Source organism: Talpa occidentalis, unplaced genomic scaffold, assembly GCF_014898055.3.
Source record: "Talpa occidentalis isolate TD23 unplaced genomic scaffold, MPIMG_talOcc4v2.1 talOcc4.11, whole genome shotgun sequence".
Classification (NCBI taxonomy): domain Eukaryota; kingdom Metazoa; phylum Chordata; class Mammalia; order Eulipotyphla; family Talpidae; genus Talpa; species Talpa occidentalis.
The window spans coordinates 42,728,461-42,740,189 of record NW_023601104.1 but is presented as its reverse complement, the minus strand read 5'-3'; the positions used below and the strand labels follow the sequence as shown (position 1 = coordinate 42,740,189).

Genomic DNA, 11,729 nt, shown 5'->3' with positions numbered 1-11,729 from the left:
CGCCGCCCTCTTCACTCCCCGCGGCCTCCTCACCTTCGTCGCCCGGGCCGCCGCTCCACGGCCCCCCAGTCCCGGGCGGGGCGCCCAGCTTCTCCGGGCCCTGCCGTCGCGGGGCGGCGGCGTCTGGGCGCTCGGGCTCCAGCAGCGCGCGTGGGCGGGCCCGAGGCTCTGCAAGGCGGGCGCCCGGGCCGCCTCCCTGGCCCCAGGGCCGGGTCAAAACCTGAGGACGGAGCAACATGTAGTCATTCGGCAAACGCTCGCCGCGCCCCCGCGGCCGGCACTTCCAGGTGCCGGAGATGCGGCCCCCTGCTCTCCTGGAGTCCCCTCCGGGGGCGCCCACAGACGCCTAGGGGTGTCACGAGCTCCAGGATCAGCAAGCTGAGAAAGGAGGGGAGGGAAGGGGAAGGGGAGGGGAGGGGGCACTGGGGTGTTGGGGGCGGTGCGCATGCGCGAGCAGGTTTTTTCACCTGCCATGAAAAACATCCCCAGGCGACCAAGAAAACTCGGCCAAGGCTGGGCCCATCGAGGGTCGCGGGTCACGTTGGCGGAGGGGCACCCGGCCTCGCGGATCCGCGAGAAACAGCCGCTTTTGCTTGAAACGGCTGTTCCGGGCACGTCGGTTCCGTTGACAAAATGGCCGAGAGCTGCTTGGAACAGTCTGCAGGGACCTCCCTCCCTCCCCCCAGCTGGCTCCCGGGCTGGGGGAAGCAGGGGTGATGCGGGGTGACATGGAGGTATATGTGGGGTGGTAGGGGGATGTAATTGTCAGGCCCTGGCTTTTATGTTGTGAGGTGGAGTAACAAGAAGGATATTACAGAAATGCACACAAACAGAGAATGGCTGTTACACACTAATTGGAATTATAAACACTTGAAAAGTGAGCTGTGGGTGACATTTTTTTTAAATGACAAGAAGCTATGCTTTTAAATATAATCCACTGTGTAAATTATAAGCGGTTTGCTGTTTCCAGTATCGCTTTAGATAAGCCACTTTTTGTGAGCCCCTGGCATAAAACCTGCCCACTCTTGGGTTGTTGAATGAATGAATGAAAGAATGGACAAGTTTGTTCTCAAAGATCTGGTCACAACTGTCCCCATCGCTCAAGACACTTTTATAACCAGCCTACTATGTGCTATATATTGCAGGGGACAGCTGGGATGGCTGAGCCTTCTCCCCAAAGAGGATGATTTTCACATCCCGCAGGGGAAGGACGCTCTGAGGCTGTGATTTGAGCTGCTGCGATCAGGCTCTTCCCTGGTTTTCTATGTTCTCATGGAGCTGTGGCCACTGGGCTTTGACATTCCAGCTCCTCTAAAGAAGCTTCTAGAATTTACCCCCTGAAAGGTCGATGCAGGGGCCAGGAATGAGGAAGCCCACATAGAAAAAGACAAGATGACCCTGACACCAGAACCATAGATAAATAAATCTTTAAGAAAATAAAACGGAATAATTGATTGTATTAAAGACCATCTTTCATCCACTCAACCCTTCAAAACAACAATGGGCTCATGAAACCTCTGGTATGTGCCGAGATGTGTTCTAGCTAGCCCGTGGTTGAGTTAGACGAACGGGGTCCTTCCTGCCATGGGGTGTGAAAGGTTCGGCGCGGTAAAGAAAAGGAGAGCCAGGCTAAATTTCTCAAAGAAAGGAAAAATTTATTGCGCCCCGGGCAGACCTCACAGACCTAACGTGGGGGTCCGTGAAGCCACACCCGTTGTGAGGAGAGATGTCCCTTTTATAGGGTGAGGAGAGGTTAGGCAGGAAAATTGGGTTGGCAGGGGGGACAGGTTTAGGTGGAACAAAATTGTTTTGGGTGGAGCTGAGTTGTTTTTCTCCTGTTTAAGGCTTCAGTTTAGGCTTGATGGTATCAGTGGTTCTGGTTGTTTCTGACCCTTTTCTATGGATCCCCACTGGAAGAAGCTTTAGACTTGTGGCATGCTTTGGGGCCTTGCTCTGGGCCAATCCCATTTGGATGGAGTTTTACCCACGAGGGGACCGGTAACTTTGGGTACTTGATTTAGAAACTTTTAGATTCTTTGCCTTTCCTGTATTGTTTCCTAATTTTATTAAAGTTCCTTCCCATTAAAGTCTCATTTTTGTGTTAATGTGGCGGATGGCAGAACCCTATATAGAATACGCAGGTTTGTGGGGTTCTGGGCTGCCCCTCTCCCTGCCCTGTAACATTAGGAGCAGCAGACCCACGAGGTATTACACTCTGAGACATCAAAGAATACTACAAAGATATATAATGAAAACAGTATTGGAACAAAAACAGACACAGAGACCAATGGCGAACTAACCAATGACACAGGAGCAAAGAATATACATTGGAACAAGAATAGCCTCTTCCATAAATGGTGCGGGGGAACCTGGACTGCAACATGCAAAAGAATGAAACTAGACCACTACCTCACACCATACACAAACCAAGTCAAGTGGATGAAAGACTTCATGTGAAACCTGGCCCCACAGAATATACAGAAGTGAACACAGGCCAACACTCAATGACATGATCCTCAGAAACGTCTTTGAGGCTTCTTCTCCAGAAGCAAGGAAACCAGAGAGAATGTAGACAGTTGGGGCTACAGCCACAGGCGGTCAACACAGAGACACCTGCCGAATGGGGGGAAATATCAGCACACCGCATGACAGCTAAGGGACTGATATCAAAGATCTACAAAGAGCTTACACGACTCAACAAAAACAAGCAACCCAGTCCAAAAAATGGGCAGAGGTAGAAAGACACTTCTCCAAAGAAGAAATACAAATGGCCAACAGGCATAGAAAAAACATTCACCATCACTAGTATCAGGGAAATGCAAATCAAAACCACAATGAGCGACCACCTCACTCCAGTGAGAATGCTCCACGTTAAAAAAGAAAAACTGGGAACAACAAATGCTGGAGAAGCAGCGGAGAGAAAGGAGCCTCTGACACCGCTGGTGGGAGTGCAAACTGGTCCAGCCACTATGGGCAGCTGTGTGGAGGTTCCACAGAACACTGAAAACAGATCTACATATGATCCAGCATTCCACTCCTAGGAATCTACCTAAGGGACAAAAAACAAAAACAAAATACAAAAAATATTAAAAAAAAAACAAACAAACAAACAGGAAACCTGAACTCCTGTGCTTATTGCAGCACTATTTACAATAGCCATGACATGGAAACAACTCAAATGCCAGAAGACAGATGAACGGATCAAAATGTTGTGGTATAATTACACCAGGGAGTATTACTCTGCAATCAAAAAAGACAAATTCATGCCACTTGTGGTGATATGGATGGAGCTGGAAGGGATGAGGCTAGCCACAATAAGGCAGGAGAAAGGTAAATATCAGATGGTTTCACTTACATGTGAAATATAGAGAAACAACAAAAGATAAAGAAAAAGACAACCCTAGCAGGCTGGCCAAGACCTGAGGCATTTAGCAGGGAGGGGGAAGGAGGGTGGTGAACAGAGGGGAGGGAAGAGCACATGGGCGCTATGGTGGTGGGAGAACTATGGGGACCACCCCTGAGGGGAGAAACCAATAACTAGACAAAAATGAACAACTATGTAAGAAAAGAAGAGAAGGGCCTCCCTGGTGGCATGGGTGGTGGAGCACGGCGCTGTGAAGCTGTCCGCAGCCTCTGCAGTGCCGGTTCGATCCCCACCGGCCACAGAGATGCCCATATGGCACAGCAGACCTCTCCTGTCTCCCTCACTGCTCCCCTCATCAGTGTATTTCAGTCAATCTGCCTGTTCTGCTCCCCGCTCTGTCTCTGGTGACTCCTCTCACCCTCCCCCGCTTCTGGCCTATACCCCATTCTTGTATAAATAAATAAATAAATCTATCTTTTTAAAAAAAAAAACAGAAGAAGAAAAGAGATGGTCTTTAAGGAAGGGGTAGACCCTAAGGCAATATAAATAAATAAATGTTCCTAAAGGGGGTCTCATCCTGAACAATGCTGCAGGCACTGCCGAGGCATCCCCTCCTCACCAATTGTCTAGATCTCTGGGAATTTTCTCTGGTAGGTGCAGCAATTAAGCCTGCTTCGTGGGAATCATTAGAAAAAGGCTATTTTTCACTGCGGTCTCTTGCAAGTAGCAATCCTGTTTGGGATTAGAGCCATTCTAAAACTATGAAGTCATTCACGTTCAATGTTAATGGCAGAATCTTCACGTGGTACAATGAAACGTGAAAGTTTTGTTCTGTCTTGTTTTAGGCCGAAGCTCCTTCCTCATGGAGGAGGATGCCCAGCACCCAAGGACCTGTTCTGAGGATGGGTGGGGATGCCCACACGCCTTCCCTCCCCCTGGCCTCCAAGAGGTTTACAATTTACCTTCATTTTAAAACCTCTGGTTCAGTACAAAATACAAAGATTTGGGAGTCCAAATATATCTGGCCCTTGTGCTTATTTTTGGATCTCAGAGAAGTCACTGATCCCTTTTGGACCTCAGGGTCCATGACGACAGGGTAGGAATAATATCTCTACAGCGTCCATTAATGCAGATCACGTACCTAAAGTGATGAACTTGTTGCTCCAGCAGGTGCTCAATAAATGCTGATTCCTTTCTCCTCTCCAGAGAAATTCAACTTCTTTCCAAAGCGAGCATAACAGAGGGATTGGCAAGGAAGGAGGTAACATCAGTTTAACACATTAAAGTTAAAGTGCAGCCTTCCCCCACCCCCAAGTGGCTTAGTGGTTAAATCTCAGTGCTGTCACCAAAATGGTCTGAGTTCAATCCTGGCCAGGGAGCTACCCACATAGTGCAGCAGACCTCTCCTATCTCGCCTGATGCTCCCCTCAGCAGTGTATCTCAGTAGATCTGCCTGTTTTACTCCCTGCTGTGTCTCTGGTGAATCATCTCACCATCCCACACCTCTGGCCTGCACACCAGTTCTTCTATGAAAAAAATAAAAGCTTTAAAAAAGAAAGATAAAGTGGATTATCTCCAAAATGTCCAGTTCCCACATGAGTCACTGTGGTTCACACAATCCCCAAAATAGGAGGAATCCTCTCAGCACTATCTATAGCGAAAAGATCTCAAGAGCTTAGAAAAGGGCCCTTCAGCGTCTCACATACTCCCCATGAAGAAACTTTCCACCCCGATTGGTGATGGCGCCCAGCTGTCACAGCTGCAGGTTTCTCAGGTTGGTCCTTCAGTGATGCCCAGGGCCACTGATTTCAATACACTGAATCAGTCAATAATAACCCATTTTAGAAAACCAAAGACTTGTAGCCAGAGTATGGCAGGTCCTGTGGCTCCTGGTCACTCAAGGCTCAGGAAAGTCTGGATTCTATTCAAGGGTTATTCAGAAATCGCCTCATGAGGCAGTTTCCAGGGTCAAACTGTTATAGGGCAGCCCCGATACAAAATGGGGTGCCTGACTGTGGGTCCTCACTCGCGCACTTTAAAGGCATTATCAATGCTCTACTGCAGGCACACACGAAAGGTTAATAAAAGGTTTATTTTCAAGGGAAGGGGAAATAAGGAAATGTACAGCTCAGGGAGAAAAGTGGGAGACAAAAGTTTTAAATGTGTCCTTCCCGATCCGCCGATCAGGAATCCCAAATGGCACTCTGAGAACTGGCCGCAAGCCAGGAGCCGTGAAGCCAGGAGGCCAGCGATAGCAAGCGAGAGCCCCAAGGCCCACGTGTTTAGTTTTTATACCCAACCTGGCTGCTTAACTCCACCCTCAGGTCCCAGCCACCTTCCCTTTGGTGGTGATCCCTTTGGTGGGATTTGTCTTTCCCAATGTCCTGATGGCTTTGGTCTGGAGTGGGGGTGGAGTCCACAAAGCCTGTATGGGATTAGCGCAGGACATCCTTTCCCCCTAACAAAATCCCCCTTCAAGGCCCTGAATGGCCACATCACCTGCACAACAGGTAGTGATGCCTCAGCCCCCATACGTGGGCCCAGGCCCAGGCAGCATCTCAGACCCCATGAGAAATGCAGAGCCCCAGGCACCACACAACCCACTGGGTCAGAACCTGCACCCCGGGAGACTGGGACTCGACTCTTCCCTCCTGCCTGCTAGACCTGGCATGGGGAGGGGGATGTCAGCCCCAGAAAAGTTTACAATACATTCTCCAAATTATATTCTAAGTCCACAGAAATAAAACACACACACAACTATGGAACAGAACGGAGAGCCCAGAAAACCCATTCCGGGGGTTGATCAGTGCAGCAGGGAGGAGCCGGGAGCAAACACGGGGCATGCGCTTTCATTCAGGGGCAATGGGCACCCACAGGGTCACACTCAGGTATGTCCTGACCCCCATGTTCCTCCAGGACCCAAAATGACCCGCGCAGAGCTCTCCACAGCCAGCCCGCCCAGCCCTGGGTCCCCTGACTCACTGCTCTGCAGTCAGCCATGGGCAGGGAGATGACCTTACCTTTCCCTTGCTCTGGGGTGGTTCCTGAAGAAACCGGGTTCTCACAGGCCAGGACTTCACCCCAAGTCCGGAGAAGCAAGTGCCAAGGCGAGCCCCGCTACTGGGGAGGGAGGAGCCAGTGTTGGGGCGGGGCAGGGCGGGGCGGGGGCAGGGGCGGGGCTGCAGGGGCAGCAGGGGCAGGGGGTGCAGGGGTGGGGCTGCAGGGGCTGGGGCGGGGCTTCGGGGAGGGGACAGGGCTGCAGGTGCGGGTGCAGGGGGGTGCGCTCCAGGGCCAGGGGCAAGCGGGAAAGCCCCGGGGTGCTCACGGGGGCGCCCCCGCCCGTCCTGCTGCGGCTGAAGTTTAGAAAATCAAACGGAAATGGAGGCGAAGAGCCCACATCTCTGAAAACGCTATTAACCTAAAATTTTCGCAGCCATTAAAACAGCAGATCGTGTCCATGTGCATTAAAGACACGCTGGGGAACACTGACCCGCAGCCACAGAGGGCCCCCGAATCCCGGTGCCCCACCCCCCCACAGTGAGAGAAGGGGCGTCCCGCTCCGCCCGCCCTGGCCTTGACCGCCCCGGCGCCTCCTCATGATTCCCCGCGAGTCCGCATTTCCCCGCCTCACCACCAGGCGGCGCGCGCTCCCCCCGCCTGTGCTTTGCCCCCGGGGCTTCTCCTTCTTCGGCACGCGGGCCCGCTCCGCCGGGGTGGGCGCTCCTGGCGTCAGTGGCTCCGCCACTTTTGCTCCAGCCACCACGCTCGCGTCAGCGCGCAGGGACGGGACGTCCACACGCAGGGGGCGGGGCAAGGCTGAGGAAGGAGAGGCTCGCGGGGGAACCAGGGGCGGAGCAGCGGCGCGCGCCTCCTCGTGGCGCGGAGGGGCGGTGCGGCCGAGGGGAGACACTGGCGGGAGGGAAGGAGCCCCGGCGGAGGGGGGGCTCAGCCGGGCCAGGGCGGGGACACAGCCTGGAGAGTCATAGGGCAGCGGGAGGCCCGCGCAGAGGGGGAGCAGGAAGCCGGAGTGTGTCATGTCACAGCCCTGAAGATGGGCAGATAGAATGACGTGGGCGCAAGAACCCGCTGAAATAGGGGCCCTCGCTCATTCGGAGAAAACAAGTTGGTATCGCCCTTCTGAATTTAGCTGTTAGCATTTGGGATATTATATATGTGTGTGTCTGTATTAAAAGAAATAGTAATTCAGGTTTTGAGACATGACCTAAGGAAACGCTTTGACACACATACACTTTGTAAAAATGCTAACCAGCATTTTCTCATACTTACAAATACTGGAAACAATCTAAGTCAAAACTCTAGGAAATAGGGGCCTCCCCGGTGGCGCAGCGGTTGAGCGCTGGGTTGCGAAGCTGCCCGCAGCCTCTGCAGCGCAGGTTCAATCCCCGGCTGCTCCCCGGCCACCGGAGGAGGTTCCCACATGGCGCGCAGACCTCTCCTGCCGCCCGCTGCTCCCCTCAGCAGTGTACTTCGGTCCCTCTGCCAGCTCTGCTCCCCACTCTGGCTCTGGTGAATTCTCTCACCCTCCCGCGCTTCTGACTGTACCCAGTGCTTCTATGTATGTATAAATAAATAAATAAATCTTTTAAAAAAAAAGTTGCTGGTTTGCAAATTAAAAAAAAAAACTCTAGGAAACAGCGAAATATAGTACACTATGTACATGAACAAAGGTAGCAATTCATTCTGAAGTTTTAAATGAGTTAGAAAATACTTGCATTATGTTAAATGAAGGAGGAAAGATAGATTGTAGGCATAACATTATTCCAGATATAAAATGAACATAATAGGATTGATTTAAAATTTAAATACCAGACAAAATGGAAAATCATGTGTTAGGTATGCATTTAGTGATAAACACTTAGGTGATGAACTGTCATGAAGGGCAAGGGAAATAATTATGACAGCCACATATTCCTGCTTACTTGGGGAGGAAGATTATGGTATAGTGTGGTCTTAGGATTCTTCACCCAGTTAATGGGAGTTCATTTTGTAATTCTAAATTTTCACCTATATAGTCTCTGCCCTTACTGTAAACACAGGTATTATAGTTCATAGTTCAAAATACTGGAAATTATGAGTAAGTAATCTAATTCTTGAAATTATCTATTTTTAAAAGATGTATTTATTTTTATGCAAACAAGAACGGGGATCTAGGGCAGAGGTGCAGGAAGTGAGAGGATTCACCAGAGACAGAGTGGGGAGCAGAACTGGCAGATGGACTGAAATCCACGGCTGAAGAGGGCAGTAGGGAGACGGGGAGGTCTGCTGCGCCCTGTGGGCTGCTCCTGGCCCGTGGGGGGTGGGGGGGCGACTCGTGCTGCATGGGCTGGCCAGAGCTAGGGATCTCCATCTGCATCCCCCTGCCCCCCACCCCCGGAGGCCCATGTCAAGACCTGAAATGGTCCCCAGTTCTCACGGGGAAGCTGAGCACGACCTGAGCTGCAGGAGACGGCGCCGCCATAGGGATCACGATGGAGAGACCGAGCTCAGGGCAGCGTCCTCCTGCCCCCGGGATGGAGCGGGGGCCGCTGAGGCCCAGCTCCCCCCAGCGCGGGCAGCGGGTGCCGGCCCGGCCAGAGCCTCTGCCCAACTGCCCTCAGCAGAGGCAGCGCCGCTCAAGGCCCCACCCGCCCACGAACCTGAGACTCCAGGGGGGGCTCCAAGCAGAGAGGGGGGGCCCGCCCGCTGATGTCCAGCTGCTGCATCTCCAGGACTCCCCAAACCCTCCTAGCACCCCCTGGACCTGGCCACACGAGCCGGGGGGTAGAGGGACACCTGCACCCTCCGCTCGCATTCACACCCCCAGGGTCAGGCTGTGCCCCCAAGACGCCCTAGGCGGAGGGGCGAGGTCACTCAGGGAGGACACCCCCTGTAGCCACAGACAAGCGATGACCGCGCCCCCTGCCAAAATCTCAAAATAGGCCGGCGCGCAAGCCCTGGGCAACCCGCATCAGAAGCGCTGAGAAGCCCCAGGCTCCGCCCCAGGTGAGCCAGAGCCACCCACCCGACTGCGCAGGCGCAAGTGACATCTTCAGAACCGCCGGTAGGGGCGCCCCCCCTGGGGGGGGCCGGGGTCCTCCACCCCCATTCCCGGGACCTTATTTCCAGCGGCGATGCTCTGGTTGTTCCCCTTCGCTCCTTGCTCCCTACTGCAGCCTTTCTTATCTCAGCCCCCAGCCTCAGGTGCCCGCGCGAGCACGCCCACCCCTTCCCCAGGCGCTCACCCGCAGGCCGCCGAGGCGAAGCCCACACTCCCAAGGCCCCCAGTTTTCCAAGCTGCAGGTTGCCACAAAGGCGTTGGGCGCAAACCCCAAAAGGAAGCAAGCTTCCCGTAGCCCTCCTTCCACCCCGCCGTTTGCTGTCTCTGGACGGTCCCCACCTGGCTTCTCTTGGCCACGGGACCCTGCGGCCGTGGCCCGCACAGCCGAGCGGCGCAACCGAGCACCACATCACCGCAGACGCAGCGGAGACCGTCCTTCAGACAGGGCGCCCCCGAGGGCGGAACGAGGCGCCCGGGTGCGGGCCCCGCCCATGGTCGCTCCCGACCGCCCCACAGCCCCGCTCCCCGCAGGGGAACCGCCGCTCAGTCTGGGCGCCTCCGCGGTCCCGTGCAGGGGCGCCCGGCTCCGGCCTCTCGGGGCTGCGGGCTCAGCGCCAGCCACACCCCAAACCCCACCCCCAGCTGCGCGCACTCTGAGGTCTGAGACACTCAGCTCTCTTGGGGTGACCGCGCAGCCCCAGGGGTGCTCACTGCCGTCCCCGCCGCTCCAGGTCTCGTCACCCCGCGGCCGGCGGCCCCCGCGCCAGGCCCTGGAGACCAGCTCCCCGCGGGCGCCCCCACAGGCCACGTCCCCCGCCGCCCCGGAGGCTCCTCCGCCCTCACCCTCAGGCTCCAGCCCCGGGCCTCGCCCACAGGTGCCGCGAGGAGGCGCAGCTGCTCCGGGAGCCCCGCGGCTCGCGCCCCACTGGCAGGGCTCCGGCCTCGGCGCCCGCCTTGGCTGGTCTGAGCGGCTTTTTGAGACTCTCCCGCCTGCTGCGGAAACCGTCCCCCCGCCCCAGGCCGCTTAAGGCACCCCGACTCTCCTCTCCGGGGGCACAGTGGGGCCCCTCGCTCCCCCTGTCCCCGGCGCCATGAGAAGGCGCCCCCGCCCCGTCCCGAGCCTCTGGCGTGGCCGCGAGCCCCCGCCCTCCGTGGGGTGCGCCGGGGAGCGGGTGGGTCCCCGCCGGCAGCTCCCTCCCTCCCCGCAGGCCTCCTCCGGCAGCTCCCGGGCCGCGTCCGCCTTCTGGGGGCCCGCGGCGCCTCCAGGGTCGTCCCCTCCCCACGGGCAGAGCTTGGGGGACGCTCACCCCAGCCCTGCTCTGAGCCGGGCTAAGTCCGTCCGCGGCGCCCCCGGCGGGTGCACCGTCCCACGTGGCGCCGGGTCCGGGGGCCGCAGAGAGGAGCCGCGCCCCTCGCTCCTGCCCGAGGCCTTGGGAGGCCGCGTGCCCGTCTGCGCCGGGTCCTGCCGCCCGGGCCGGCCGTGGGGCGGCTGCGGGGCCGGCTCCGGGGGCTCCGGGCACACGGGCAGAGGGTCCTGGGGCTCCCGGGGGCTGGCTTGGGACTTTCGCGTTCTCCCCGACAGCGCAGCTCGGCGCCCGGGGGCACGGCGGGCAGGAGGCCCCGGGGAGAGGCTCCCGGCCCCTGCGAATCCAGACTTTCGGGGCGGGCCGGGGGCGGAGGGGCCGGGATCCGGGGTGAGGTGAGGTGGGGGCTGCAGGGCGGGAGGGCGGAGGTGGAGGGGCCGGGATCCGGGGTGAGGCGGGGGACCGCAGGGCGGGCAGACCCCGGGGCATCTGGACTCTCCTGGGCTCTCGCTGGCGTTCCCGCGAAGTCGGGTTCCCTCTCGCTGCTGCAGGGCAGGAGCCCGCCCTCTCGCGGAGTCGCCCCCTTATGTGCGCCGCCCTGCGCCCCAGGTGTGCGCCCTCCAGGCCCCAGCGCCTGCCGCGCTCCAGGCCCAGGTGATGCCGCAGAGGCCCCGGCGCCCGAGCCTGAGCGGCTGTCTGGAAGCCACAGACCCCGGCTCTGGCCCTGAGCCCCCCACCGTGCGTGCCCTGGATCTGCTGGGGGCCGCCCCGCAAAGGATCGCAGTGTCTTGTGTTTTTCGGGAGAGACCTTGAGAAATTAACTGACTTAACAGTGACTTGAAATGCACAGAAACTTTCAGGGCAGCTCAAGTGCTCTCTGTCTTATGCTGAGATTCCTGCTTTACCGTATATTTAACTTCACATGAAACATTCCATGTGTTTTCATCACAACATTCCGTTTTGTAGTTAAGCAAAATATTCCAGGGATCTAGCACATCACCCC

At 56.5% G+C, this 11,729-nt stretch overlaps 1 protein-coding gene across 1 annotated transcript; it reads right to left on the bottom strand.

The window, feature by feature from the left end:
• Nucleotides 1-442: 442 nt before the first annotated feature.
• Nucleotides 443-8,843, bottom strand: LOC129145407 (uncharacterized). Its single transcript, XM_054692872.1, has 5 exons — nt 8,799-8,843; nt 6,996-7,409; nt 6,385-6,481; nt 4,506-4,583; nt 443-3,049 (listed from the first exon to the last, which is right to left on the bottom strand). Exons 1-5 carry the CDS (start codon nt 8,841-8,843, stop codon nt 2,667-2,669), a joined length of 1,017 nt encoding a protein of 338 aa, XP_054548847.1. The 3' UTR covers nt 443-2,666.
• Nucleotides 8,844-11,729: the final 2,886 nt, after the last annotated feature.